Source organism: Thunnus thynnus, chromosome 17, assembly GCF_963924715.1.
Source record: "Thunnus thynnus chromosome 17, fThuThy2.1, whole genome shotgun sequence".
NCBI classification, from domain to species: domain Eukaryota; kingdom Metazoa; phylum Chordata; class Actinopteri; order Scombriformes; family Scombridae; genus Thunnus; species Thunnus thynnus.
In genome coordinates this window covers 20,151,545-20,175,835 of record NC_089533.1, presented here as the reverse complement: position 1 = coordinate 20,175,835, position 24,291 = coordinate 20,151,545, and the positions used below count along the sequence as shown (strand labels likewise).

Genomic DNA, 24,291 nt, shown 5'->3' with positions numbered 1-24,291 from the left:
CTTCAGACTTATCGTGTTTGTTTTCTGAGCAACTCCCACACAAAAAGTCTGAATGAGCCTCTTATAAAATCAGGTATGACAAGTCTGTCTCACTCTTTTAGGGACTTTTTGCCTTTGTTACATAATATATTGAATATAGCTGTTCATTTCCCTGAATAAAATTCCTCCCACAACCCTTTGTTGAGTCAGTTATGGTTTAAAAAAAGCTCACTAGTTTGCGATCACAAACACAATTATTCACATATACGTGAACATGGACATAAAGCACAGTAGGCTCTTTTGTTAAGTTGCTACATGATTCACCACATCACCAAAAGGGCTAACTTCTTCTACTGCCTTTTAAGATGTGGAAATGGTTTGACCAAACAATGGCTTAACCTGTTTTTTTTTATGCTTGCCATACTTACATCCCCAGTCCTTCTGATGCTTCATTTGGTTAGTGTCCGTGTTAGTGACCATACATTATCTGTTTAAGATGGATGATGATGGAAGGGCAAACTGAAACTGAAGTGACAGTCTTAAGTTTATTTTTAAATAATGGAAGACACAGCTGCTTACAACTCTTAAATGAAATAATTTAATAATTCTCGACATTAAAAACAGCAATTTTTATTTTGTAAGAAACTTGTATTGTACAATGTGTAATGCGCATTAGGTATACTGTATAAGGTTTCCTAACTATAACAACTATATGGTAGTCACATATTAGTGATGGACACTTATCTACTCCTTTACTCCTTCATTCATCAAGACAGTTTGCTTACATTCTAAAAAATTAAACTTGCTGTTATGTGCATTCATTGTATTTTTATGAATGGACTTAAATGGAGGGAAAACATTTTAGTGCTTAAAGTCATACTTTTCTAACTCGGCAGATTGCCACTAACACTATCATAAAATAAAACCCAAGAGCTGTGTGGGACCTGCAGTATAAAATATGTGTGAATGTCATCCATGTGGCTGTGACTGTGGTTGTTTTGTCTGTTAGCAGGATGCAGATGCAGTTTCACATGTCTTTTTCAGTGAATGCTGGAGGAACTACGGCCATGTATACAACAAAGTGCAGATGAGGACACACAGACATACACACATATACACAAATAAAAACTGATAGCAAGACTTTCAAAAACTTTCCACATAGCAATCATTATTATTTGTCATGAATTATGTTGGCAACATACAATACTTTGGGCGTGGGTCTTAACATTAAAGACAAAGTTATTTCAAGGAATCTGAAGATTTATTAGCAGACCAATAAAGCCAAGCTAACAGCTCTATGAGGTTGAACTGTGCTTTGAGCTAAATGCTAACTTCAGCATCACGCTTACATACTCACAATTACAATGTTAACATGTTAATGTTTAGTGGGAAGTGTATAACATGGCCTCCTTAGTTTAGCGTGCCAACATTTGGTAATAAGCACAAAAAAGAAAGTAGAGCTGATGCTGATAGGAGTGTCAATTGTTTTGCAGGTATTTGGATAAAGTAAAAGTTGGTGATTTTCTATATTTTTCTTATTGTCAACAAATCTGATGTGCAGAGCCAAACCAACAATGAGCTCATCCTACTTACAAGTATTATGTGTGTATCCACAGCCTGATATATTGTATTCCTCTGTACCGTGGACCTTAAAAACACGTCAATGAGCCACACTGTTGCACTGGTTGCCCCCGAAGATTACGGTCACAGTCTCCAAAGACTAATAACAACGATCACATTTTCGGTCTCCGGAGAGCAAATCTGTGTAAGGCAGATGCCAGTGTGTTTTCTGTATTTCTAAACACATTAATGCCATATCCCTTAAGGGATCACCAAAATTGTTACAATTCATCCTCACGATGTATGTCTGTACAGTCTGGCAATCCATTAAATAGTTGATGAGAAAAATTAGGGAATAGCCAGTGACATTCATATCAATCCTTCCAATAGTTGAGATATTTCAGTCTAGACCATAGTGGTGGACTAACTGGCCATCATTTTCCTCCATAGAGCCACACTGCAAGAGTGGCTAAAAAACTTGACTACTACTTTATGTTTGATCATTTATTTCATAAATCAGTCATTGGAAGTACATCACACACAATATCTGTCCAAAACACTTGTTTATAACAAATCAGTAGTTCAATAAAAGAAAAGAATAATTGACAACAGGGAATCAACCTCTAAAAGTTATAGAGCTGGTAACTGATATTTTCAAATCATGAACAACTGAGTCACTCAAGACATAACTACACCTGAACTTTACATTTGGTTATTGAAGTAAATTAAAACATACTATGATCCAAATTTGGTACATTTTGCTTTGGTGTATGAAAACCGCAATTTTTTTCCAAACCTTGCAAAGTATGGCCACTGGCTCCAGGTGTTATGAAATGAGTAACCTCCATGACCTTTAAATGCATAATGTGCACGTCTCTGATCTGTTATCTGCATTTCAAAACTAAAGATATGCTAACAAAGCAAACAGTTTAGTTGACTCAGAAACTTACTTATCATCTCCCTACAGAAGTTTCCTCATTTATAAGGTGGAATGATTACAATCACAATCAATCAAGTGAGAATCTGAAACTTCATACCATACTGGTGATACTGTGTACTGTGTTCTGTATCTAGGACTTGACCAACTGGGGACCTAAAATCCCCAGCTGATTGTGGTGACTTCCCCCTTCCTGCTTACTATTTATTTACTCCAACAAAATGTAGTGAGGGCTGGGTGGAAGCCCAACACGGTCACAGATGGTTAAATGTCTTTACTACTTGAATTACTGCATAATCACAGGTTTAACTTTCCTAAAACCATCTGTCCTGCTACATCATAGGGGAGATAATTTATCTGTTTTAATCTACTAAAGTAACTGACATAGTGCACTTAACTTAATTTTAGGTTGCTTCACAAGATCCATAACAGTCTTATTCTGAGGAAAAAGAGAAAATAAACTACATGTCTTAATGTCATTTGAGGTATGACCGTGCTCAGGTCCCTACGTATACTTTATTATTAAAGGGTCTGTGATGGTTTTTATTTTTCTTATAGTCAACAAATCCCATGAGATAACCAAATCCCATGACAATAATCTGATACAGATTATTCCTCTTTGCCATTGAAATCCATTATTGTCCAGAAACTATTAAAAACACATGAGTGAGCCACAGTGTTGCACTGGACGACATGTTCCTTTGTTATAAGCAGGGAGCAGCAGTTTACTTTGACTCAGTTACACATACACTGTTCTGCTGCCATAAATACTCACTCAGTATTAAACGTGTTAATCTGCAACTGAAAATAGTCCCCTACAAATGCACTATTTACTCCTGTTTCAGTAACGTTTGCCAAAAACTACAGTGTCCAGCTGTTGTAGCATTTTTCTTTTAAAATGAAAGTATGCTGTATATTTGTGACTCAAGATTTATATCTTCAGTAGAAATCAGTTGAACTGGGGCTGAGTGCCACAGATAGGGTAGAGAAGACAAAGTATTTAGAAATCGACTACAACATTGTTGGTTTTGGTCTTTTCATGGGACTTGTTGACAGTAAGAAAAATATAGAAAATTGCTAGCCATGTTCTTTTAAGTAAACATTTCATATAGCCTTAGTGCAATCATATTAATTATATAATTATAGGGTTTAAAATGTGTATTTATCTCAGCTTAAGTAAAGTTAAGATTTGAAGTGATGTTTAAACAGAATTTATTGCCATCTCTCTTTATGTTGCAGTTTGTCTTGTAATGCAAGTGCTGATGTTCAAAATTTGGCCCAAGTGCTTATTTTTTTCACTTTATTACAATGTGGAAATAGTCTTAATATTACAAAAACTATCATCATTATGATAATGTTTTATTATTTTTATAATCCTGAATACTTTTTTTCTGTAAATGGTGCACTGGCTACTCACTACAGAACAAACTAACCGGCAAGGTCTGACCAGTTCACCAAAGGCTATGCAAGCTGCTGCCAGTCATGCATTATAATGATGTTATTGAGATAATTCTGCCAGACTTTGGTCAACATTACAACACAAATGTTATGGGATTTCCTCTGTGTTTTCTTATTCAGAAATTAATCATTTCTACCAGACCCATGTGATCTGTCTCAGTGTTCTGGTCCAAAATGGCCACCATTAGAGTGTGTTCAGGTGGTGCTCTGCTCCTCTGTCACACGGTTGGAACAGTAGTCCTGGATACCTGGTGGTGGAGAGAGGACAGGCATGTGACGATGATGATAATGGTAGTTTTGATTAACTTGATTTCCAAGAACACATACAAATATGCTTGCTATTACAGATCATTGTGTGTGTTTGTTGCCCTTTTATTCACTGCCTGCAAGAGCATTGAGTAAATCATGTGATCCAAACCACATTTGATTTGTCAACTTTAATCTTCAGTACAGTTATTGAATTTCAATACAACTCCTCTGCTTCCGCTTTAGTCAACTACTTCTTTTTTGTAAAATGATCACTTCTCCTTTCATTGCAATTAAACGGGAATTGGATCATCAAGTAAATCGTCTTGTCATCAAAAAAATGATAATGGACTTCGCTGGAAGCCGGAATACATCCATGTGTGCGTTTAACTTCCTTACTCAAGAATGTAACTAGATCCGTAACATGACGTTCGTTAGCAACAGGATGAAAATAGACAGTCTTCTTAGGAACACTTACTCTGCACAATTCTCTGGTAGGCTTCAGCCGCAGGAGAGTCTGGTATTTCGTTAAGGAAAGACCTGCCCTCGTCACAGCTTCGTGCTATCCTTGGGTCTAGGGGTACCTTGCCTAACAGAGGCAGATTTAGATTGGCACACATTTGCTCAGCGCCCCCGCTAGAGGGAGGGAAGATCTGCGACGTGTTCTGAAAGAGAGAGGGACAAAGCAAAATATGAGTTATGCGTGCATTTTCAAATATATATAATAGGGTCAGTTGAAGTTGTGTGATTCCTACAGTATCTGTTTCATGAAAAACTTCCTTTTCATACAACATATTTGTGTAGAGTTCATTTACATACAGCTGTCCACTGTGTTAAATCACCTGAAAAAGATCAGGTTGCTACAAAATAACCACACACATCTCTACCGACATTAGACAGGTCTGTTTATAACCAGGTTTTCTGTCTGTTTAAGGAACTTAAAAACAAGAGGAAAAACACGTATGATGTAACCATTTACAACGGGAAATACATTAGAATCAAAACTGTCATAGCGTTGGATTGATACAATCACATGAACGATTACACCAAACTATTCTTTTTATCTACACCATCTGCCGCCATCATCTTGTCAGTCAGTTGACCTTGACAACAAATGAAGTGTGAACATAGTTTGAGGTGTTATAAAACACCACATACAGCACAGTAACACAAACTGCATTACAGAAACACACAAAATGAAACTTATGTACAGCCCCATTACATGCTGGAAAGCATTCCCGCACATCTAATCTACAGTATCTTAACCTCCTTGTTCGTGATGTTTAATGTGTTAATCTTTCTCATTTGTCCACAACACATAACTCCACATCAAGGCTCGCGGGCCTTTCAATGGGATGTGGTTGACCATATATGACATATTCTGAGGTACATTTCTATACGCAAACAAGCCTGTACGCGCAAAAGAAAATGGGTATAGAGCAGGTGAGATTTATTGTTCTCTATGTTTGCATAAAGTTTTATGACCGTTTGTGTTTGATAAATATCAATTTTATTGTTTGCACAAGCAGTACATAAAAGTCTTGATAACAAGAAGGCAACTAGGCCACTGGTTTATACAGTATCATGTTTCTTTGAGAAACAAAGGCTCAATCTACAGTGTTTTCCACTACTTTTAGTTGCCAAACTGAAGCTGTTTTCTTTACTTTAAAAGGTTTAGTTTTTAATTCATGGTCTTTAAACATAAGGGGAGAAACAGTTTGCATTTTCTTACATTAAAAGAATGCTACATGTGTCTCTTCCCGTGAGATGGGGCAGACAGACTTTCAGTAGAAAATAAGTTGCAGGAGGGAGTGATTAGAATCACTTCAGGAACAAGTCGGAAAATCTGCATGTGTAGGATTGGAAAATAAAACCTGTGCAGACCTTCAATGTGAATTACTTGGTTTGTTTCGACTGCCACCAATCCTTGCCTTGTGTGCATATATGTAGTCCTTTCTTTAATGTTTTTTTTTTTTTAACATGTAAAGCAGCCTCAAAGGCTCCTGCTACTTCCAGGTTGGGTTTAGTGGTGATCCTGATTGGAGTGGCACCTGGTCCAGCACTCCAATCCACCAATAAATGCCTGGCCAGCCTGTCGGTTGGCGCAGCCCAGATATTGTAAACAGCTCGATGCTGTGCCTCTTGTTGTTGTGTTTAAGAGTGTAGATATCTTTTGTTGTGAAACTAGTCAGAAGCACTTGATCACTAATTGTGCTTCTCCTTGCTGTCAGTTAAGAGTGTAGATATCTATTGCTGTAAAACTAATATGAGGCACTCATTACCTGGGCATGAAGCCAGGTGTAGTTCCGCTGACCACTGATTGCACACACACTTAGCATTCCTGAGTGGTGCTGTTCTTATTGTACTTATGTTTTTTTCAATCCACTAAAAACTAGGTCTAGACAGTGAGGTTTTATTTGCAGTTTTGTTTCATTGTGTTAGTTTTAGCTCAAGTTTAGAAGTCCCCTTTTGGTTATATTTGGTTTTTGGTTTGAACAGCATCCACAGGCCCTTCTTCTTTGGTAGTTTGCCTCTTGTGTTTGTGTATTTTTGAAACAATCCAATTTCTTGTTAATCACTAACTTTGTCTTAACAAAGATCCATGGTTTAATATTGCCTCCCTTTCCAAGCTGAGTTGTGACATGGTTGATCATGGTGATCTCAATGGTGCCATGAGTTAATAGTTTAAGATTAAAGGTGATGACAGGGAGCAGGCCAGCTTCAGAGCTTCTTAATTATGATTGCTTAGCTGTGACATTCGCTGGTCTATCATGTCTGTCTACCCTGTTGCAGCTTGACTCACAACTTCCTCTTTGCTGTGCTTACATGTTTGTTTGGTCTGTCTGCCCTAGAGGTTAGATTAGAGGTTAGATATACTTTTCATTTTTATTACTGCACCTGAGCCCTTCTCTACTTTCTACTTTGTTGCTTCATGCAGCTTAAAAAAAGCTAAAACACACTGCTAACTTGGATGAAATCTGTACTCTGTTTATAATCGCTGTCATGATTTTTACTAGGGATGCACAATATTATCGGCATGTCATCGGTATCTGCTGATAAAAGCTCTAAAATGAAATATCGGCATCGATCATTTCTGCCGCTTATGAGAGGCCGATTTGTTGCCGTCTCCTCCCCCGCCCGACTGTGCTTCCCTCCACAAAATGTTTCACCCTGACGGTCCCGGTGCTTCCTCCGCAGGCTCCACTTCACTCAAGCTGCCCGTCAGACCCGCTGCTTCTTCCCACTTTAACTCAGTGCTCTGGTTGGATCCACGTGCAGAGCTGGGGCTAACGTTAGCTGGGAGGCTAGCAGAGGCTAGCTGGCTGTGCTTCCCTCCGGCCATGCTACGGCTAACGCTCCGCTAGCCTCTCAGCTAACGTTAGCCTCGGCTCTCCATGTGGATCCAGCCAAAACACCAAGCCCCGGTTTGTTATTCAGGGAAAAAGTGGGAAGAAGCAGCGGGTCTGACAGGCAGCTTGAGTGAAGTGGAGCCTGCGGAGGAAGCACTGGGACCGTCAGGGAGAAACAGTCCGTCGAGGGGCTGCTAAGTTCAGCTGCACAGATAGGAAACACGTCAGCTGACAGGATGTACCACTCTGTTTGGGGGGGAAAAAAAAACTTTGGTTTTTATTGGCAGTTGGCCACCAGCCAGAGCAGGTCGTCTACTAATCAGAAGATCGGCAGTTCGATTCCCGGCTCCTCCAGTCCGCATGTGGGCAAGATACTTAACCCCGAATTGCTCCTGATGGCTGTGCCATCAGTGTGTGAATGTGTATGAATGACTAGATCTCCTCTGATGGGCAGGTTGGGACCTTGCATGGTAGCCCCTGTACCATTCAGCGTATGAATGTGTGTGAATGGGTGACTGTGATTCGTAGTGTAAAAAAAAGGCGCTTTGAGTGGTCAAAAGACTAGAAAGGCGCTATACAAGTACAGTCCATTTACCATTTAACTCAATGAAAATTCTACTGCCCGACCCACCTGGCAGATTCATTAAAGTTTTAAGGCTTCCTAAATTCTTCCCTCATATATTGTCCTTCTTGGTCATACTTAGTACAATCTATGCTTGCATGCATAATAGTCCCCTCAGCCATCTGGAAAAAAATATGTGCATATATCGGTATCGGCAATCGGCCACAGTGAGTTGGAAATATCGGCATATTGGATATCGGCAAAAAATCCAATATCGTGCCACCCTAATTTTTACATCAGTTTGAACATCAGCCTAGTGGGTACTGTGTTCGAGTGTATTTGTATATTCAGTACGTGAGAGAGAAAGTCAGTTTGCATCACTGTGTATGCACATCTGCTAGTGACCTTGCATTTAGGACAGACGAAGCCACTCATGTTCTCTACCACTCCGATGATAGGCAGCTTGACCTTCTGACAGAACCGGATCTCTTTTCGCACGTCTTGCAACGACACCTCCTAGAAAGAGAAACAGAAAGACGGAGAGAGAAAGGCAAAGCAAGAGAAGAGTGGGGCAGAGGGCGCCACAGAAGACGAGAGGAGAGACAGAACGGAAACACCAGACACCAGAGAAAAGAACAAAAGATAAAGGATTTGTATATATTGTTATCTGTTCTCTGCCAACTGCTATCATGTTTCTCTTGAGCAAAGCAGTGAGCCTCGACAAACTGAGCAGCCCACATATGTCAATGTGTGGAAAAACTTAAAATATCAAGAGCTCGGCAACTTGATATTACACAGACTGACTTCTCTTTTCTGGGTAATTCCCACCTCGTGTGTGGTTAGTTTTGGTTAAGTGAGAGCTGATGGAATGAGGAAATGAATCCACTGCTGTCTGACCTCACAAGTCCAGTCTAAAATAAGTATTAGGAAGTGTTTGTTTAGTGTGAGATTTAACAGAGGAGTACAGTACACAGCTCGATACACGATACAACCTATTGTGACACACTGTCAGTAAGTTTGTTTAAAAAAAGGTTATTGTGGAAACTTATTTCGTTCAAACTCTTCTCCAAGATTTTTTTTCCAGTTTTTCATTACTGCTTATCCTCTAGAGGGTCATGGGGGAGCTGGAACCAATCTCAACTGACGTTGGGCGAGAGGTGGGATACACCCTGGACAGGTTGCCAGCCAATCACAGGGCTGACATATAGTAAAGAGACAGACAACTATTCATACTCAAATTCACACCATACCTAAGCTGCATGTTTTCGGTCTGTGGGAGGAAGCTGCAGTACCCAGAGAGAACCATGCAGGCACGAGGAGAACATGTAAACAATGATAATCTTAACATGTGACTTCTAGCCACTGCTAATGTTAGATTCTACTTGATATAATACACAAGACCTCCAATATGGCTCCAACTGGGTGCAAGTCAGGAGAAAAACAAACAAACAAAAAAAAAAAACAACACCTCTGTGCATATTCAATAGTGTAATCAATATTAGGTCAGAGAGCAGGACAGCTGATGTGTGTCTGTGTATATCAAAAAAGGGACACCACAGATCCATGATCATAGCTAGCATTTACTTTATTGTCAACATAATGCCACCTGGGTTATGAGCTTCTTAAATCTATCACACAAAAAGTTTCACATCATTTTTGGCTCTTCCTACAGTGTCAACACGTGGTAATGGTGGTGTGGTGATGTTTATGCGAATAAAACCCTTTGGTTAAGGTTTGGAAAAAATGCTTACGTGCATAGGGGGATATACGCACTTAGTAATAGTTAATTTGAGGGGCAACAATTTCTCTGAACATGTCTCGTGCGCTTTGATTTCCCAGAATTACTTTCCACCAGCCCCCTAAAACAGGTGCATCATTTAAACATGTGGGTAGAGAGGGACTGGTGACAGTCACATTACTAGTGTGGGGGGCGGGGGGGTTTCCAGCTCAGATAATATCAGATCCAATCAAAACTGCATTTATTCTCTGTTTGTGAATAATGAAAGCTCTAGTAAGAAGCTCTATTTAATTCGTGGTAACTGACAACAAAACTTGATCTTTACTGGCAATTCTTTAGATATCCACAAATGTTCTTGGCTCTAAATGTGCCATTATAGCTGTGCAGGGCATCTTTCAATAAAACACTGACCACAAAGAGGCAGAGATAGTAATTCCCTCATGAAGAGTAGCACTGAATAGACCACTGCATGATACAATGCAGCTGCTACGATGTTGCATTCTGAGTAAAAGGGGTGCTCTCATTCCCTGTCTGTTAATAGTGTGAGTCTGTTATTTTCACTGTTATTATTAGTCACTAGTGTGATACAAATACCACCAACGAAGCAACAACTCCAGGCTGCTGTTTATACTTCACTGACTGAAGTATAATCGGTCAAAGCAGCTGGAGTGAAAGTAGACACAGACTTCTGATACATTACCAGTATTTGAGGATGGAATTCCCCTTTATAGCAGTGTTTTTTCGATCCTGGTCCTGGGGCACTCCTACCCTTCATGTTTTAGGCCGTATTCACACTAAATCAGGTGTTGCGGCGCACCACTGCTGGATTGAGCAGTGGTGTGGGCATGTTTGTGCTTTTTTAAAATGAGTCAGGAAGCTGACAGCAAAACCTTACTTTACTTTTAATTGTAACAAACACAGCTCTGATCAGTCTGATTGCCGGCTGTGATTGGCCATCACAGCATGACGTCGGGTTGCGCTTCTCCAAAACTTTACTCTCGATCAACTTTCTCGCTGCGGGCTGGTGTGTCTGATTTGGTGTGAATACGGTCATAGATGTTTCCATGCTCTAACACACCAATTCAAATGAATGGGTATTTTATCAGGCTTCTGCAGAGCTTGATGATGAGCTGATCATTTGAATTAGGTGTGTTGGAAGAGGGGAACATCTAAAACATGCAGGGCATGGGTGCCCCAGGACCAGGATTAAAAAACAGTGCTTTACAGTCAGGACAGCTTAAACATGTTGTGGTAAAGGTGGTGTAAATGTTATTATTGTTAAGTATATAACTGTTGAACATGTTTGTGTGTGTGTGTGTACCTGTGGTGTGGTGATGATGACAGCACCATCGACGTGGGTGGAGCTTAGGTACTGGACAATTGACAGGTGCTCATCAGACGTGCCAGGGGGCGTGTCCACGATGAGATAGTCCAGTTCCCCCCAATCAACATCCCTCAAAAACTGCTTGATCATTCCTGATTGGACACAAAATCCACACAAGTAAATAATTTAACTTTATATATTGTATATATATATACACACACACAGACACACACACACACAGACACACACACACACACACACACACACACACACACACACACACACACACACACACACAAACATACCATTCTTCTTGGGTCCCCTCCAGATCACAGCATCATCAGGGCTACCGAGCAGGAAGCCAATGGACATGACAGCAAGGTTGTCGTCCACATACTGGAACACACACACACACACACACACACACACACACACACACACACACACACACACACACATTTTAACTTACAATATATGAGATTTCTTCAAAGAAATAAACATTTTTCAAAAAGCAGCATCGTTTGAATTGACTCACCACAGGAGACCAGCCTGACCCACTCTGGTGAACCTGGGCACAAGAAAACTGATTACTAACCTGCTCTGACGTCTGTGTTTCTGGTAAAATGATACAAGGTCTCTACATTCAAATACCTCTGTGTATTTCTGTTTCCATTTCTTAACATTCTTACTTGTTCTCCTTCTAAGCCCATGATCCTAGGAATGGATGGACCGCAGATATCTACATCCAGCAGGGCAACCTAAAAACGGAGAGAGCAGAAGAAACAATCTGTTTGGCAACCATATCACTAACTGCGGAGGAAAGAATTTAGAAATACCACTGGAACAATATGGGCTACAATGAATGTTTTATCAATTTGAATAGTGTAGTTGCACTTTTGACTAAAATATATTTTTATCAAATGTAGATCATATCATGGAACATTTTGCCCCTACAATAATAAATACTTCAAAATCAAAAACTTCAATAATCTATTTTTTTTATTTTATTTTATTTTATTTCACACATATAAAGATAAAACACATGAATGAAATATAAAAAGTAAAATCAATAAAAGTAATCTATAAAATATCTTATATCTTATCTTCTAATAGGAATCAGTCTCATACTACATCTATGTTTTTTTCTGACATATCCTCAGGTGACTGTCTGCAGTATATCAGATTGAAGTTACACCTCAGATATGATGACCTCTAGTGGCCTTTAAGTGATTTGCAGGGGACACAGCAAAGATATAGATTTAAACAGGAACAATAAATAAGAAATAAACAATAATAAGAAAGATCTATGCTCCTCATCAAGTCGCTCCCATCATCTAACACTCCCCACTGTAGCCTCTCACCTCCATCCATATGGAAGTAAACATGTCTATGCATGGGCACCTGGTTATGTTTTAAAATGAGGGAGCAAACTTGGAAAGATACACAATTAGTGGGGAGGTCTGGGGATCCTCCCACAGAAAAACAATTGTAATTTAAAACAAATTTCCTGTCATTTCCACACCACCTAATCTCTTGGATTAAGTCAAAAAGCAGCCACCTGCACTAGTCTAGATTAGTTAGATTGAGGGTGCTAGTATAAAATTGGGTGGATCAGGACAGGAAATGATTATTTGAAGAATGGCTATTTCATATTTGAAATGTTTTTCATCCCATCCAACCCTGCTCCACCTGAGAAATGGCCTACGCTAACCTGAGGCCTGTACTACGAAGCAGGATTTGGGGTTAGCAAGGTAACTTCAGGTTTAACTCTGGGTTTTCAGTCCTACGACGCTGGTTCACTTCTTACCGGGGTTCATCACCATGGTAACTTATACTGAACAGCTATCCTGCTCTGGAGAAGGTTAACTTGAGAAGTTGAGATCACAACCTGTCAACACTCCGACCACTAACCAATCAGATCACTGGGAGAAAGAGTCATCATTCCTACAGGATCCCAACATGGACAAAAGTCCTGAGTTTACAATAAAGTGACAAGTAAAAAGAGCAATATATATTTTAATAGGTCAGTAGAAACATTTCATTGTTCCAGGCTTTCTATTTCCACTCTGGTTTTAAAACAGAGCTTCTAACAAACAGAGAGATCATTTACGACACTAATCACGTAATGATGATTTTAGCTGCATTTTAATAGTATAAAGTTTATTTATCTCCTCGGAGTGAAACTGACAGTGTGGATGATTTTACCCTCTGATCTCATCACTGCTGCTTAGAATAACATCAGACAGCTGTGTGATGATAACTGGAAATAAAAACGAAATATTGTCTTTTATCAGAATAATAATCCACACACTGTTATTGGCTTCCATGATTATAAATGCAACATTTCAGTGAGATAGACCTCATCAGTCATTAACTACTTTTACACTCTTTGCTTCAGTAGCAGAAACAGTCTGGCATTACTTTTAAGTTTCTTTTTTTATGTGACATATTCAGAATGGTTTCCTCATCATCCAGCTAAATAGCAAGAAAATCTCTTTGTACTTAAGTCATATAATAATTTCTACATGTATTTTGAGTCGTAGCCTACTTTTAATATGTGGAAATTATTGCTAGTGTTTCTACATCTTCTTATTCTGTTGTATGATTACAGGCTGTCATTTACATTGCACTTCGCTGAATATGACTTTTTGCTGTCTCTTGAATAGAAGTTTTCCACAGGCACTTGGTATCACCTTTTCATCTCATATCATGAAGTACTTCATTCATGGTTCTGATGATGTCACTCGTAATTAACAACCCCGCCTCTTTCACACGAACGTGCTCATAGCTAGATAGGAAAACCCCGGGTTGACTGAGCAGATTGATAACCAGCTTTGTAGTACTGGTTATCTGGACGGCCAACGTTAGGTTCAGTGAAGCCAGATAACAAAAAGATATCCTGGGTATGTTGAAGTTGCTTCGTAGTACAGGCCCCTGGTGTGCTGAGCTCAGAGTTACACTGACTTGAGCCTGGTGTGGTGAAGCAGGATCTCTTATTTGCCGTAAGATTTGAGAGATTAATTTGAGAGAGATTAGTGCGTGTTGGCAACCCTGCAAAATGTAAAATCATGTATGACTCACTGCTGCATGGTGCTGCTCTGTCTTGTCTGTCTGTGTGCTGTTAGTGACCTTTTTTCACGCTGCAACATTTTCAGTTATGAATGTGTTTTTCACTGTATGAGAAAATAGATGTGTGATGTGACAGTGTGTGAAAAGTGTCTCACGCTCAATACGTGAGAGTTGGCAGCTCAGAGTAATTATGTGTAATTCTGAGTTTAAACAAATAGCTTAGTAGCCCTAATGGTTTTGTCTTTTGAACAACCAGCTGGTGGCTCTGTGGTTTGCAAAACATTACCTCCTTTGTGCTGTCACTTGCCAAGGCGTGGGCCAGGTGAGCGCTGAATGTACTCTTCCCCACTCCTCCTTTTCCAGACAGCACAAGGATCTTGTGTTTGACTGTTGACAGCTTCACTCCGATCTCTGCTATGGCTGGAAATGAGACAGATAGAGGATGTGAAGGATAGAGATGGACTATCGGGTGTTATAAATCTTGGTGTCACAAAAACGCTGATGGACAAATATGGGTTTTTGTCAAGTCGCAATGTACAATTGTCATAATATCATGATGTGATAACAGTCTTACCAGGGTCAGGGGCCTTGGTAGCTCCAGAAGCACACAGTTTCTGGTTGGGACAGCCCTGGCATGATGCAGACTTCCCTGCTTGCTCACTCTGTGTACCTGGGCAGTCTGAAAGCATTAAACATGGGTGTCAACAGTGTTTTATCAAGCACCTGAGTCCATTAATCATGTGCTGGCTTTATCAGAGTAACATAAAAAGATCAGAGCCCAGTACGTTTTCTGGGCTTGGGCTTCAACCCCTCTGCCATTACAAACTCATGCTGTGCAGTAAGGTTGGGCGATATGGACAAAATCAAATATCACAATATTTTTGACCAAATAACTCAATATCGATATTGCAACAATATTGTAGGAATGACTATTGGTGCTTTCATAAAATATTTACAAAATGAGATTTTTGATAAATAATCATCAGTAATGTGGATATAATGACTAAGTGGGTAAAGGCAAATAATAGAACAGCTTGAACAGTCTGGTAAACATCACTATATTGTAATGCAGCCTTTAAAACCAGAAAAAGACAACACTTACACCACAGTAGAACAATATTATGATATCTAGTCTTGAATCACAATATTGATAAAATATTGATATATTGCTCAGCCCTACTGTGCAGCCTAACTTTGACAAACCCACACTTTTGACTTTATTTTAGATTCTAGTGGAGATGTCAGTGTTACCAAATGTACCAACACATATCGGCTGAATTTTCGGTAAATATGTATAAAATGTAACAATATTTGAATAATATTTCCATGTGTTGGAGTTGTGTAGCATTACAAAACACGGAGTCTTGAGTTTGAATATTTTACTCAGTGTTTAATATAGAGATGCATGTGGCGATTTTAAAAACGATAAAGCTCTTTAAAGGGGGGAATTAAAGTAAAGTGGAAGTTTAGGGGTTTAAGTGTGGTTCTGGCATGAAGAAACAGGGATAAGTTTACTACCATAACACACAACAACATGCAGGAGTAAGAAACTCGGACACGACTGCGTCACTATGACTCAGCTAAATTTCTGGGACTATCATGCTGAAATTCATGACACAAATACATTCAGCAATGTTTAAGTAGCCTTGTCTAATAATGTCTTATTCACGTAAGACCAATTTCTGCAATGACATTAACACGCTGACACTTTATAACTGTTCAAATGAAATAATTTGAGTGAAAAGCGATTTCTGTTCGGTTTTAACCAACAGGTGCCAGCACTACAAATCCCCGTGGGTATTTAGTAAATGATACCTTGCTGGTATCTTAAAAACCTTGAAAACAGGAAAAAATGCAAGTATATTATCGTCAACAACAGCAGAAAGCTGCTTAACCGTAGCAGTGAGAGAGGTAAATATTAGCGTTTGATTAAAAACACGCCACATCCTCACAGTAAAGACAATATTATAAAACACTACATCGCAAAGCAGCCAAAGTATATTGTAGTGGAGGTAAGTCCAAAAGTAAGTTTGAAAACTCACGCTCTGGTGCATTATCTGGTACGTCTCCCATCTTTGCAACAGTGTCCTTCCGTTAAACTCGTCCCCTTTCGAGGGTTCCGGGTAAGCACAAGATCAAACTTAAAATGCGCAGTTTGTACATTTCAAGTCACCATATTTGTGTCTGTGGCCCAGTACCAGAGTTAACCCTGTCCTAAACAATGAACAGTCACAGGCTTGAGTTTGCATCGCATGTGTTTTCATTCAGCGGCGAAAATTCCTATATAAATATATAGAGAGAATATATATTCAGCTGAACAGGGGTTAGTTTTGTTGCCATGTTCAATCAATTCTGGCAAAAATGTCCAAAGTTGTTCTTGTGGAATTCTTCAAAAATATTATATACGTGTATATTGAAAGTACACAAAAATGTATAAATAGGCTATATATATATATATATATATTTTTTTGTATGTATATATTTTTTTTTTAGAAAATTTCAAATAGTTGTTGTATGCTGTGACAAAAGGGTATTTTAAGAGATCCGTTGGACAGCACTCCAAATTGACTTTTTAAATTGCCACACGGACGTTACGAGCAAGACGCCCATCTTCAGCATGTGTACTGGCAGTTTCACAATCAGCAGACTCAGGTGACCACAACTGGCATAACAGGTGTATTCCAGCAGGGGGAGTCACAATCACATGATGTAGGTTACTAACACATAAAACAATTTATAAAAAATAAATAAATAGAAGATTAAAAAAAAAAAGATAAAACAAACAAACAAACAAACAAACAAACAAAAAACAACAACACCCGTAAAGCCAACTGACAGTGAGGGCTAAAGGCACTGTAGGACTTAGATATGGACTGGAGCGAATCCCTGCTACTGTCCTAACCTGATTTACCTCATCCACAATCTTTGACGTAAACTATTTTAAGTGTTGTGCAAAGGATTATATTTTAAGTAAAACTTCAGTTCAGTTCACTTCAGTTCAGTTAAAAAATGAGCTTTGAGAAATGTAGACCTTTTACCATCTACTACACATCAGTGCTACAGGACAAAATCATTTTCCAGAGGATTTTCCATCCAAATCCTTATAAGTACATGATGAATGTTTTTAATTTTTTAAATTTTTTTTTTTTTTAATGTTTTTAGTTGCGTAGTAAAATATGGCTTCTATCAGCTAGGTAGATAATTTAATTATCTAGATAATTAGTTCTAATAATGAATGAAAGTTTACATTTGCATAATAAATGTACTAAAATTCTTATATTGTGTTCCTGACAGTGCTTGTCACAGTGTAGTCTGTTGCATTCATATTTAATCACTGCAGCCCAGTGAAACATGGACGTATTTTGTGAATAGAAAAAAATTACACCATACTTAGGCTTAGTGAAGTTGAACTTGCTTCATGATGAAAGCCAAGAAACCATACTTTTCAGGCATATCACTGTGGTTTTAAATGAGAAAGATTTTTTTTTTTTGGTTTGATTTTACTTTGTTTAAACCTCATCAGTTAAGGTAGGACTTAGTTAATACATTTTTAGATGTCACAGTATTCTCACTAGCAACACATTGTTTAAGGTGTTTACATTGTTGTAAAAAAATCTCATAATGTAATATTCCTACTTCCTATAAAAACTAAAAACTTGTCATTAAAGGCCTTTTTCACAGCAGACACTTTGACTTGTCATGGTAGAAAAAGCACAGGTGTGTAGATTACGTTAACAATGGCTCTGTTCTATTCAAGTGTCTCAGTAAGTCATGACAGTGTGACAGTGAGCCAGCGTGCAGAATAGCAAGACCCCGAAACTGAAGCAGCTGGATGGAGTTCAGCCATCATTAGTTTAGTTATTTACACCGGTGCTTTTCCTACTGTGACATGTCAAAATGTCCTCTGTGAAAAAGGACTATTCTGCTCCACCACCTAACACTAGACACTGCTACAACGCAAAGGGGGGAATTTTGCAAAATATTTTACAATTTTACAAAGCATGAATGGTCTGGATATTCTCGATTGGGCTGGTGCACTTGGCAGTCTCGTGCTTGTGTTTTGATTAAACATAAGTTTTCTTACTCATCACACACCAGTATGTTTTTTCTCCTTTATACCTGTCCATGTGTCTTTTTGACAATACCTGACTGATGGAAACTTTTCCCACACTGGTCACACGTATATGATTTCTCTCCAGTGTGGACACGCTGGTTGCTGAAAATTAGCTCCAGATAAACTTTTGAGTGCATTCACTCGTTCCTTGGGGTATTGTGGCTGGACCTGAACTTTGACCTCCCTTTGGAGAGATGAGGGGAAGGGAACAGAAAAATAAACACAGAAACAAACAAAACACACAATTATTATGGTTATTACCCTGAATTAGCAGCAGGAAGTCATTTATTATCCTTAAACAAGGATGAGTACTAAAGTCAGTGTGACTGACTGTGCTCACTAGGGTGTGCTATGGATTCAGTTATGCCTGGAAAGGTTACAGTCGTATTGTATATACACACACACACACACACACATACACACACACACACACACACACACACAGATAGAGACAGGGAGATGGGACTTGCATTATTGTTCATGTTTAAATTCAACTTTGAATTAAAGCTGCTGAAATTAGTAGATCTGAATTGATTTCGGACAGTGTATGGTTTCATATAGTGCACATGTGCTTGTTTTACCCTCAAGTTATACAGGCACAAAGTAATAAAATTAAAGTAATAAAAGTAAAAGTAAAAGTATGTTGTTTATGTTTATTTTAATTATCATATTAATGTAAGAACATTTGTGTACATAACACATAATAGAGTTGGAAGTTCAGTCATTCAGGGGGACCTCAGAAGGCATTCGAATTGCAACTGGTAGTAATATCCACAGGAAGCATCTACAATACAGTTGGCATGAGTATCACCTTATTGTTTCCTAAACAATTTATGTATGTCAACTAGACCAAGGTAACAGTTCATCATAATGATGCTTTGATTTTTAAAAATGCTTTACACAACATCTTTAAATATCGGCACTTGTTGCATCTTCCTCCACCTCTCACTCCTGTTTCTCACTAACATGACAGGTGTGTGTTGCATATATTGCTACGTAGGTCTTTGCAGTCTACAGTTGTTTCTCTTCAAACACATTTAAACCTTGTGACCGAGCTGTTTTATTGGCTCACTGGCATCATGGGAAAAGGTGGTTGGTCGACAGAGTGTCATCCATCTGGCTTTGCGATCAGAGAACAAAGAGGTGTGTTATGTGTGTGCGTGCGTGTGTGTGTGTGTGTGTGTGTGTGTCTGTGGATGTCTGAGTGAAATGTCTTACAGTAAACACCCTTCAGCATATGTATACACACATATTTCTGAGTTTTTTTTACATGTGTTTGATATGTTTGTGTATTTAAGTAACCTTGTGTCTCTGTGTGAACGTGTGTGTGTGTGTGTGAGTGTCTGCAAATTTTTGTGTGTGTATGTACCTTCCCCTCCCCCACCTGTTTGGCCTGTTGAGAGTGTGTAATATGATATTTTCTTTGTGTTGGCCTATGCATTAAACTGTCAAACTCTTATTCACACAAACCATTAAGAGGCTTTATTCAAAACTCTCCACTGATTTCACATCGAGTACGTTGTAGATTAACTTATTGTCTCATTGATTTGATTTCAAAGATTATGAATGACTTTAAGAACAAAGGTAATACAGTAATTTTCCACAAAATGTGATGTATAACGGCTGCATAGGCGTCAAATCTTCAATTTGTAGTTACAGATGAGCTTGTTGACATTGAAGGAGGAGATGTGACTGATGCAGAGGAGAGATAGAGAAAGAGATAAAAGTCCCGGAGTGAAAAAGAGAAGATGTAATTGTGTGAGAGATAGAAATAGTCATCAGAAGAGAGTTCAGGACAAACATACAGAGACATAGACATAGTGAGCAAGGAGTGCAGCATAGAGAGAGAGAGAGAGAGAGAGAGAAAGAGAGAGAGAGCAGAGACAGGAGTGTCATTAGGTGTGTAATTCATCCCTCGAGGCTATATGAAAATCTAAGCAGAGAAAAACAACAGTGCAGCTGGAGGCTGTCGTTTGGGGGAGTAGTTTGTGAAATGGCTATAATATCTTTCCTCTTTCCCCTTCGCTATTTCTCCCCTGCCTCTCCAAACTCTTTAATGGCAGCGCTAAAAAGGTTGAATTAGCTCTTTGAGAAGAGACAGAAGACACTCAAGGCTCACATTATCCAGTGTAAAATGCTCAGCTGAATCTTTAGACAAGGAGAACACAAATTATATATCACCTTGTGGCCATTTTTATCCATGCTTGCACATCTGTGGCGTGGATGAGCCAAACAGGAATCAAACTTCTATTGTGGCAGGTAGTGACTGTTTACATACAGTATTACATATGAACTGTGTATATTTAGAATATAGGAATGAAGTAAATGGATGGCCAGAACCTGATTGGTGAGATTCAAACACATAACCACAACCCTGAAGCGGTTTAGTGTTGACACTACAATGTACACATCTTCAAACAAAAGCGCCACATTTTATTACTCTTATTAGCTTTCTGGTGGAGAGTTGCATGACAAGATCAATATCCCTCTCACGTCTGCATGGTAGTTAGCTTTTTGACCTGATAACTGGGGTTGAATGAGTTAAGAGATCACCAAAGTTTATTACAATTCATCCTGAGGGGAACATGTATGTGTGTAACACCATTTCATGACCATCTGTCCAACAGTTGTTGAGGCTTTTCACTCAAAACCACAAATGCCAACCTAATGGTAGTGCAAGAGAAAAAGTAATTGGGCTATTTCCTCGAAATGTCCCAAAATTTGATTGAAATCCATCCAATAGTTGTTGAGATATTTCAGTCTGAACCACATATTGACATTGTTGACATTGACATTCCTAGAAAAGAAAAATGTATATTTGTGTAAAGTAGTGAGCATTTGTTATTTTTAACATAACAAAATGTTGTGCTCATATTTAAAACTACAACTGATGTAGACAATTTAAGTATTTTGAGTGTGTACATGCAGTGAATTTCAGCAATGACATCATCTGTCAGATCTCTGTCACACACAAACACAAGTGCAGTCGACTAGATAGCTCATCATGAAGTCAGACACATTCTGTCCATTCAGCAAGTGGTCTACACACACACACACACACACTCGCACACACACACACACACAATACACTGATGGACTCAGGTCAGATTTTGGTCAGAGTTACTCAGCACAAAAGTTAAGCCTTGGCTGCACAAGCAGTCATCACACTGGGAACAATGCCACACACACACACGCGCGCACACCGGCCTTAACATAACTCACACTTTTTCTATGAGGATTAACAGAGAGAGTTTTGTGTATGTGTGCGTGTTTTCCGAAAGTGAGAGTGAGTCAGGGCAGAGATGTCACACAACTGAAGAGGAAAGAGGAAGTAAGTCGTTTATGGAAAAAAGATGGGTGTGATCTGGACATGCTGCGTGCAATGTGCTGCATTTGAGAAAAAAGTGCAGTAGGAAACCAAATGTTTGGAGATTTCATCTGATTTTATTAAGATTTATAGATTAAGAGAGGGAGAGTTTAAAATAACTTTTAGGGGTTTCCCCATCTTATTCTTACTTTGAAAACTATGAAACATCATCATCTTTGGGCTTTTACTTCCAAATGTTGCTCAGGTATGTTAGACATGTAAAAAAATGTGTTTTTGTGAGAGCAGAAATAAAAAACAAAACAATACTGCATTGGATTGGGTCTGTACAAGGTCTTGAATGTGCAGTTAGACGTATTTGCATGGCAAGACAAACCTGTTTTCTTTTGTTTTTTTGGCTGAGCCCTCTACAACAGCACCCTGCTGTGCAGATGCAGTGGTCTCATTGAAATGAATGAGAGGGCCTCAGCCCTGACAGAAGAATGAAACAGGTCTGATTTTCTAAAATGCACTACTGCAAGGTTTGGGTTCCTCCTCCATTGCTCTTCTGCCTCTGATACTCCTTTCTTCTTTCTAATACCCTCCGCCCATTCCTCCTGTTTTCTTCCTCTCTTGATCTTATGAAATTCTCAGCTGCTACAGTCATGTCGGGTCATCCCCTTGGAGACTATTTTAACTGTTTTAACTGCACCTTGTTGGCCTACGCACCAGTGTCTAGCCACACAATATGTCTGTGTCTGCAGAGAATGACAGAGGTATTGAGATTTGTGTTTGACATTTCAGTTTAATTTCAGGAAGGTTCACCTGTTGTAACAAGACTTTTCCCCTTTGTTTAAGGTTCACTTTGTAGTTCAGAAATAGGAATGTTTTGTTCTGTACCCACCAAACGAAAATGCAAAGTAGCACATGCCCACACACATTTAATATACGTTATGCAAAATCATTGCTCACCATTATAAGGAACACATTGTGTACATGTATGTGTATGCATTTTTTTTCATGATGTGTGTGTTTGTGTGGACACTTCCTGAGCGACAACAGATGAAAATCTGTATTAGTCATCCACTTAGATCATACTTGGGATGGATTTCTTATTTTAATCTGTATGTTTTTTTCAAGAAAAAGAAATGAGGAAGAGAAACACAGACAATGCCTAAAGAGTCTGACAGAGCTGGACGTTTCTCTTTGTTTCCAGTCTTGCGAAGCTGGTAGCTTTAGCCTCATATTTATCCTAAAGTAATGAGAATGGTGTCTTTTCATCTAACTCTCGACAAGAAAGAAATGTATTTCCCAAAAAATATAACTATTTTATAGGAGAGAGTAATGCTCATACAAGAGATCCCACCTCCCTCCACACACCTGTCCTGTAGTCCAACCAGGAGTCATCAAAGCAGTGACAAGGATGTGATCCCTCACCAGCTTCCCACACACACTACTAGCACTGCTGGGAGACTCACCTGGGTCCCCTCACAAGATCCAGTTTGCTGCCACACATTACAAAATGCTCTATAAAGGCAAGAAGAAACTGTCACTTCTTGGCAAGTCTTCTTTTTTCTTTTGGAATTATTGAAATGCCAGGAAATGATTCATGCTAAAATGATAAGTGCAGCATCTCTTCAAAAATATAGTTGAGGAATAGACAGCACACACACACAACACACACACACACACACACACACACACACACACACACACACACACACACACACAATGCATATGTTAATGTTCACAACAAACCGAGGTATTACCAATAATTGTCTGCTGTGGCTTCTTTGTTTATGGTCAAACCGCCCCACCCCGCCCATCAGTATCTGGACTATAACTGAATAACACTTATTAACACTATTTTAGATTTAATAGCAATATTGAACAAGAAAATGTTACAAAAAAGGATTTAAATTCACAAACATGTAATTACTGTTTTTTACTGACACTATTTAGTCTTGACTCTTTGTAAAACACATCCTTATGTCCATCCTCTGTTTTGTTGGATGCATTTCAATGCTGCAAATTTGTTTTTATAAAAAACTGTAATTTAGCTACTAATAATAGCAAAGCACAACAAGCTAACATAAATGTTAATTACTGTACTTGTGGGTGATAATTAAAAACCACACATACTAAAATCACTCTGAATAGGGAAGTTCTTGTGTTACGGTTAACACAACTGCAAGTAGTAGTGATTCTACAAAACTTTCACTCTCTACTAGCTCTGTTGCTACTATGTAGTGCTTTCTAGCTAGAAGGAACCGAGTAGCTTACCCCCTCAAGTTGAAGAGACATGATGCCTCTGCAAGTGGAAAAAGAATTTCAGATGCTTCTCACAGTTATTCTGGTCAGGCTGCAGCCAAAGGAATCCTAGACATCAACTTCATGCCTCCTTCCCCCATGCCTCTGACTCACCAGCACGCAACTCCAACCATTGACCACATACACCACCCTGCTCCCATGACCACACTCATCAAACAGCCCCTCTTTACCTCAAACAGCTAAAACCAGGGATAACCCTCTATGGCTGCCGTGTTCAACCTCATCCCTTCGTGTCGCAGCTCAACCTCAGAATGCTGCTGTGGTCGATATATGTGGATTAATATTTACAACATGTGCAAGATGCTCTGTACGCTGCTCT

The 24,291-nt window shown here is 39.0% G+C and overlaps 1 protein-coding gene across 1 annotated transcript; it reads right to left on the bottom strand.

Annotated features, from left to right (window-relative positions):
• Positions 1–2,028: 2,028 nt before the first annotated feature.
• Positions 2,029–16,411, bottom strand: nubp1 (nucleotide binding protein 1 (MinD homolog, E. coli)). The gene is made up of 10 exons (XM_067615965.1): positions 16,266–16,411; positions 14,798–14,902; positions 14,510–14,643; positions 11,844–11,912; positions 11,690–11,722; positions 11,460–11,550; positions 11,152–11,306; positions 8,498–8,608; positions 4,659–4,845; positions 2,029–4,182 (listed from the first exon to the last, which is right to left on the bottom strand). The coding sequence occupies exons 1-10, from the start codon at positions 16,294–16,296 to the stop codon at positions 4,130–4,132; spliced, it is 969 nt and encodes a 322-aa protein (XP_067472066.1). The 5' UTR covers positions 16,297–16,411; the 3' UTR covers positions 2,029–4,129.
• Between the last annotated feature and the right edge of the window lie 7,880 nt (positions 16,412–24,291).

Excerpts from the sequence above, each read along its gene's own strand:
- nubp1 (XM_067615965.1), bottom strand. The coding sequence starts at position 16,296 with ATGGGAGACGTACCAGATAATGCACCAGAGC. Across the intron at positions 11,723-11,843 it reads TGGGCTTAGAAGGAGAACAA|GTTCACCAGAGTGGGTCAGG; the intron begins GTAAGAATGTTA and ends TCTTGTGCCCAG. Across the intron at positions 11,551-11,689 it reads GGTCAGGCTGGTCTCCTGTG|TATGTGGACGACAACCTTGC; the intron begins GTGAGTCAATTC and ends TGTGTGTTCCAG.